The sequence below is a fragment of the Magnolia sinica genome, chromosome 18 (assembly GCF_029962835.1).
Source record: "Magnolia sinica isolate HGM2019 chromosome 18, MsV1, whole genome shotgun sequence".
Taxonomy (NCBI): domain Eukaryota; kingdom Viridiplantae; phylum Streptophyta; class Magnoliopsida; order Magnoliales; family Magnoliaceae; genus Magnolia; species Magnolia sinica.
In genome coordinates this window covers 747,044-754,155 of record NC_080590.1, presented here as the reverse complement: position 1 = coordinate 754,155, position 7,112 = coordinate 747,044, and the positions used below count along the sequence as shown (strand labels likewise).

Sequence of the window (7,112 nt, the reverse complement as noted above, 5' to 3'; positions counted from 1 at the left end):
GCAGAGGCCGCCCCTTGCGCGAGCCGTAGGGAGGCTTCTGCATAGAAATAAGGTCAGCTGACCCTTGTTTTGAGTTTGGATTGCCTGATCTGGCCAAGGCTAGATCTGTCAAGAAACATTGAACCTCTTATGGGCCTCGGAAGATCACTCGGCTCAAGGAAAAGACAGTTTGGGGCGCCCATGCTAGCCAATTTTGTGAGGCTGTCGGCTACCAAGTTTCCTTCTTTAAATGTGTGGGCGAAATAGATGTTGAGGGCCTGGTTAAGCTGCTGTTTTGCTCCCAAATAGTACCATATGTTTCAGCCGAAGGATTTGTTGAGATTGATCATGGCATTGAAAATCACTTGAGAATCAGTCTTAGCTATGATCTGAGTCAGGCCTTTATCTCTCTGTAGGATCAAGCCATCAAACAGCACATGGGCCTCTGGTTCAAGGACCTTATCCAAATCTCTCCCAATTAATTAATATTGTTTTGGTTAGCGCGCAAAAGAATATGTAACAGTAAGCAGGGGTGGCGATGGGCCATGCCAATTTGAAAACTATATTTTGAAACATCTGATTTTTGAATAATGTGAGTCCCATTGTGAAGATTTCTCTGGCACCAAAATCAGGTTGAGTCCAAGCATCAGGTGGACCACATGGGTAATATACATGTGGCATATATGTAACTCAAATTAAACCGTCCATATTGTGGGACCTATTGTTGATGGGTCATAAGCCTAGAATCAAATTGGTTAGAATATTCCAGTCTCTGATCAATGGACATGCCACATGCCATTGTTAATTAGCACTGTTGATTATTTTCATTTTGACCATCCATTAGATGCCCACACATCTGTTGCATGGGACTAGACTTGTAACAGTCGTGGGCCCACCAGGTTGATGGATGCATCGGACAAGATGGTGGCCGCCACACAGATCCTTATTTGAAAAGAAACAGATATATAAATCAATTTATGGGATAATGGGAAACGAAAAAGAAATTGGATTACTTGTTTCATGATGGGCATTTTCACTTTGTTTTGTTTAGATAGCAATGTAAATTTTAGATTCTATTTTGAGAGCTTTCTCAAAATTTCACTTAGATAACCAATCAACACTAGAAAAAAATATGAAATTCATGTGTTCCATAGTGTCATGGAAAGCTCGGGAAATCATTAATCATTACATTTCCCATTTTCTTTTCCCACTATACAAACACTCCTAGGGGGGGCTGTTTGGATATATAGTTGGGAAAATAAAATGAAAGAAAAGAAAATTGATGAGGTTTTTCGTAATGATCGGTGTTTCACTATTTTGCATATAACAAAGGACTCTTGGCTGACTACACAAAGGTCTGGAGCCAAACGACAATTTGCAACGAGAATGACATCTGGTAGGGGATGATTTTGTCATGTGAGAAAGAGGCAACCAGCTATGCCAGTTTTCACTGTCTCACTACTTGCAAGCTGTTCGGACCGGAATCCTCTACAACACATATTCCAACTGGTGCGTAAAACACCCAAGTCTGTCGCGTCCAACATCTTTTAAATGTAAAATCGACTCTGTCCATCGGATTCTACACGCGATGTTAGACGTCAAGGACAAAAGTCAGACGGATCCACAACTCCAATGAGCAACACCACATGGAACAATGGTGATCATGGGCTGTGAAAACATAAGATCGCACTTGGAAATTTACGAGAAATTACATACTTAAGCATACAAAGTATTCAAATTATTAAACTACTGTTGAATGTGTGACAGTTTGCATGTAAAACCTGAATCTAGAGCGGAGATGCGATTAACTTGGGGGAGTTGTTGTTGAGTTGCTGTTTTGGGCCATTGATGATACTCTCAATCTCAGCCGAGAAAATGTCCATAGCAGGTCTTGGCAGGCAAATTGGCACCAATATCCCAACCTCTCCTCTTGTGTTCTTCAAGTGCACGTAAAAGCTACCCGCCATTGGATTGGGACAAACACCCCTTGCTGGCCCCCTATACACTGCCTTTCCCCACCCGAAATCCACCTCCCCAACAAGGATAGGCTTCAAGTCCGACACCAGGAAAGAATGTGTTACAGTGAATAGGGGTCGGCCCTTGCGTACCATCAGGTCTGCCAGTGAACGCATGTACTCATCCGTCACACTCGACTTTGCTTTCTTTACTAGCTCCACAGCATACCCTAAAGGATTCTTGCACAGCTTCCCTGCCTGTGATATTGCTGCCGGGAGTGCAATCACATTCCCATAATAGCCAGGCGGCAACGGAGGGCGGCACTTGTTACGTGCATCGACAATGTATAAGACCCTCACTTCAAAATCGGGATCCAAACCGATAGCCTTGGTCCGGCATCGCCACAGGCATGCTGTCAGCAGATCCACTGTGGAGCATGTGTGGAGGTGTGGTGGCACTTGTTTTCGTAGGGCAGATATCTCATTGGGACCAAAGAAGAAGGATCGGTGGACCACATCATCATGTGGGACGAATGCACCAATGCTGGTGTTAGCCACCTGGTCGTACTCATGGTGCACACAAGTCACACGGGGCGGGTTGCGGGCGCTGAGTAGGTGGCGCTGCCACACCGGCAGCAAGGATGGGACAGATGCACCTAGTGCCATCTCACACACTGCATTGAAGAACTGGGTGAGCCCAGCTGCATCACTTATGGTGTGGTTAATTCGAAGGGCGAAAACGAAGCCCCCACACAAGAGACGTGTCACCTGCAACACAGTTTCACCCAACTTATATAAGCACAATTTCACGTATGATATATGGAACCCAACCCATGTTGCACGTGTATACAAGATCTGAGCCACTCATCACGACTTTGGACATGGCATCAATACGACCTAGCCTGGATATCCATATTCAAGTTACACGTGAGACGTTCACATCATGGAGTAGCCCAGATCACTCACACGTGTGCAGTGGATCGTTTGAGTGAATTGCATCTGCCACTCTTATTAATTATACGGATATCAGCTTTACCTGAACGAGAAGCAAGGGACAGTGTAGAACACGTTTGGAGCCAGGTACCTCAGTGAGGAGCTCCTCCATGCATGGGAACGGTGGGTGCAGTGCCTCACCAAACTGCTCGAGCATGACCTCAGCATCGGCCTCGATGAACAAGACGCCTTCCCCCGTGCACTCTACCACAAGCTTCCGTCCAGGCACTTCTTCCCTAAGCCTGCCTGCTAACGGGTAGTAGAAGACGAGCGCATTGGCCAGTGCCTGTCTGATGACCTGAGCCGGGTCTCGCCCTCTCATGGATGGGTTGTAGCGGTAGAACTGAATGACTGGAGTTTGAAAACGGAGACCTTGCTGGGCATCAATGTCGGAGAGGTATTTGAACTCATGGGGTGTGGGCTTGGAAGGAGCCACCAGAATGGGTTTGTGCCTTTTCACTGAGAATAGTAGAGGTTGTGGTGAGGCCATTTTTGTGGTGTATTTTGCTGGCCAAGTTTAGGTTAGGTGTGTTGAATTGAGTTATATATACACACTTGGGGATATGGCACGTGAGACGGATGCACGTGTTGAGAGGAAAGGAGACAGATTTAAATTTTAAATGGTGCGGCTAGGACGGCCCCATCTCATTGTCTTTAGTGTTTTAGCCAACTTGATTTTGGATAATCTTATCTTTAGGTCTCGAGTAAACACGTAAAATGGAGAGAAATTGTTGCGAGCCTGTCTTCTGAAAAATTAGATGTGACAAAAATACAGATAGGTTGGACGACTTTAATTATTAGCTTGTTTTAAATTTTCTTATTGGCTAATTGCAGAGGCAAAAATGTCCATTTATTACTCAATGCTATTATATTTTATATACAGGGGTTTATATATATATATATATATATAGAATTCATGGGTAACTTTTTGAAGAGGCTTTCAATAAGATACTTTATTAATCTTAAGTAATTATCATTAGAATATCTTGGATTGCAAAGATCGAATGACAGCTAATGCGAACAAAGGGATGAATGGCTCAAGTGGGCTACATCGTGATGATTACATAAAATCCACCCTAAGTATCATGTGCGTCATCCCCTAGTAGGCCTAGAGCCCAAATTAATCTCAGCTCCATTTGCTATTCAGGTTGGCCACAAGATTAGAAACAATGAACAGTGCAACACCCACCCTCCCTACTATTTCCCTTAGTGTGGCCCACATGAATTATGTATGGGCCTGATTTTGAGTTCCAGGCCTAAATTTTGGTTTCACATCATATACTTAGAGTGGATTTTATATAGTCATCATTGTCGGACATGTAAAAATTATCTCTCTTCCAATTGTTTCCTTTGGTGTCGACCATTGAATCACAAGTCAGCTTAATTTTTGTCCCTATACCAAATTTGGGATTACATATCAAATAGTCGGAGTGGATTTCACATAAATATCATGGTGGTTCATGCCGCACTGCCAGACCCAATCAGCGTTGGGCATAATGGGCTTGGAACAAATTTCTACCCCCTAAAATTGTTGTCTTTGCCTGGAAGGTTATGTATAACACTGTTTTGGTGGACGTCGCAATCGAACACATTGGTATCAGCCTGGCCTCCATCTGTCTGCTGCGGGCATCCTGCTAGCAACCCTTCTACCTTGCCCTTTGACTCCCTTCCATCCCAACCACCAATACCTCGTCCCTCCTTCTCTAATCTAGTTGCTCAGCAAGTTCCAACAGGCTTCTAGCATGCCTATCCCTTCCTTCCCACCCATCATCAGGACTAGGGGTGCACATTTAACCGGTAGAACCGTGGAACCAGACTGGAACTGTTGGATCGGTCCAATTTGGTCCGGTTCTAGACAGCACCGGTTCCGGTTCCGGTTCCAAAATTGCAAGAACCGTTGGATATGGTTCGGTTCCAGTTTAGGGGCATGTAGAACCAAACCGAACTGTTAATTGAACCGTGGACTCGAACTGTGGAACCGATCCATTGAACTGTGGCCCAGAACCGATCCGTTGAACCGTGGCCTAAATCCGTTGATAGCTTGTGAAAAGGAGATTAGGAAGAATTTTCTAAAAATATTTAAATCAATATAATAGTAGAGTTTCTATTTTAAGATGTAATTTGATGATTTGAAGAGTATTTGGCTGTTGGATTTTTTTTTTATCCTTTTTTTCTTTTGTTGAATTTTCTAAAAATCCAGAACTGTGGAACCGAACTGGTTTTCACGGTCCGGTTCTAGTTCGGTTCTAGTGTGCTAACGGTCCGGTTCCGGTTCCGAAAATCCCAGAACCGTTAGGAACGGTTTGATTCCATTTTTACCCTAGAACCGGACCAAATCGACCCGTGTGCACCCCTAATCAGGACCATAGGCTAACAACGACTACCTCTGCGCCATCTGGTCCTGCCCCAACCCACGCCCGCTGCCTTTCATCGCCCCCCAGATGCAGGATTGTAGTAGCAACGCCCGTCCTCGCCAACCTCTTCCCACAGGCCTCTCACTCCAATTTCTAGTCCTCCCTTTTAGGCAGAACCTGCAGCTTAGAACCAATGATGGTAATATGTTTCCTTCAGTCCCATCAGCCTACACAGCAACCTCTCCCCCCACACCTCATGTGGAAGACTTAGACCATCTCCTCTGTTATGGCTGGATTGCCCTTCAAGTCTGGAACCACTTTGCCCGCCTCTTCTAGATCCTTATTGCCCCCAACCAACCCATTCAATCCTAGATCCAACAATGGACTGCTATGGCATCTAGATCCTCCCCTCAGAAATTCCTCAGAGGATTGGCCCCATACATCATATTTTGGGAGATTTGGCTTGGTAGAAATGAAGCCAGATACGAGAATAGACAATTTTCAGCTAGCCCCATTATTAGCGGAGTTTCCGACTGGCTAATGGAGATTGGAACTCAACTCACTTGCTCTAGCAATTCGATCTGGATTAGGAAAGCTTTTCGAGGCTCCTCCATGACCTCTCCATCCTCATTTTTTCCAACTGTCAAGGCCACGATTGTTACATGGACAAGACTAGCCGAGAACTGGAGTAAACTAAATGTTGACGGCTCGGCTCGGAGAAATCTCGGGGCTGGCGGTGGAGGAGGTATTTGCCGAGATCGTGCAGGGAATCTTATCTTCGCCTTCCACAACAGCTACGACCATGTTTCTAACATAGTGGCGGAAGCCAGAGCGATGGTAGATAGCATTATGCTATGCAAGGAAATGGGGCTCTCCTCTGTCATAGTCGAAACAGACTCCCGCACTCTTTTCGTAGTAGTCTCTATCTGCTCTAACTCTTGCGGTTGGAAACTCTAGTACCAACTAGAAATCATTCATTAGCTCTCACTTGACCTCAACCTTAAATTCAACCACACTTACAGGGAAGGTAATTCAGTGGCAAATGGTCTTGCCAATATTGCTAGCGGCGGCGCCCTCGACAAGCTCTTCCTCAACTACGCTGAGCTTCCCAGGCCCATTAGATGTTCCATGGTCTTAGACAAACTTGGGATAGGGCAAATCAGATAGGGACAGGGTAAGAAAGGAAGATGAGCTGTCTCTGCCTGGCTGGTTTCCTAGTGTTGGTGTTGGTTCCTATTTTTTTTGCTGCCTGCCTGGCAGTTTTCAGCCGTTGTGGTTTTGCTGGTCGTTGGTCACTGCTGGCTCTCCTTGCCCCAAATTGCTGCATCTATTGGTTTGGCCTTTCTTTAGCTGGTCCCTGTCTCCTCCATCTCTTGTTCCTCTGGCCCCCTTCTCCTTCCTTCTGTGGTTTCTTCTCATCATACGATAGGCAGGACCTGTTTTCCTTTTTGTATCAGGGTTTGCCCGAATGGCTGTACACTATGTTCATTTAATACGAAGATGGTGACTCTACCCACTTAAAAAAATAAAAAATAAAAAAATCATGGTTGCTCATAAAAAATCAAAGGTTGAGGTCCTTTTCCTAGCCGTTAATTTTTTTAGCTGATATATTAAAACAAAAATTAATGGATGCTCAACTTTGATTTATGAGGGGCCTAACCGGATACGTGAGTTCCACTCTGGGCATTAGATGTATAATCCTATATTATGCCTAGGGCAAAACATTAATTAGGCTAGCCTATTATTCCGGTGGGTTCAACAAACGAAACAGTTGGGAGGAATGTCTACCCTTGATTTTTACATGGTCCACTATAATGATCATATAAAATCC

At 44.8% G+C, this 7,112-nt stretch overlaps 1 protein-coding gene across 1 annotated transcript; it reads right to left on the bottom strand.

The window, feature by feature from the left end:
* Positions 1 to 1,702: 1,702 nt before the first annotated feature.
* LOC131233292 (benzyl alcohol O-benzoyltransferase-like) lies at positions 1,703 to 3,423 on the bottom strand. The gene is made up of 2 exons (XM_058229942.1): positions 2,971 to 3,423; positions 1,703 to 2,702 (listed from the first exon to the last, which is right to left on the bottom strand). Exons 1-2 carry the CDS (start codon positions 3,415 to 3,417, stop codon positions 1,767 to 1,769), a joined length of 1,383 nt encoding a protein of 460 aa, XP_058085925.1. The 5' UTR covers positions 3,418 to 3,423; the 3' UTR covers positions 1,703 to 1,766.
* Positions 3,424 to 7,112: the final 3,689 nt, after the last annotated feature.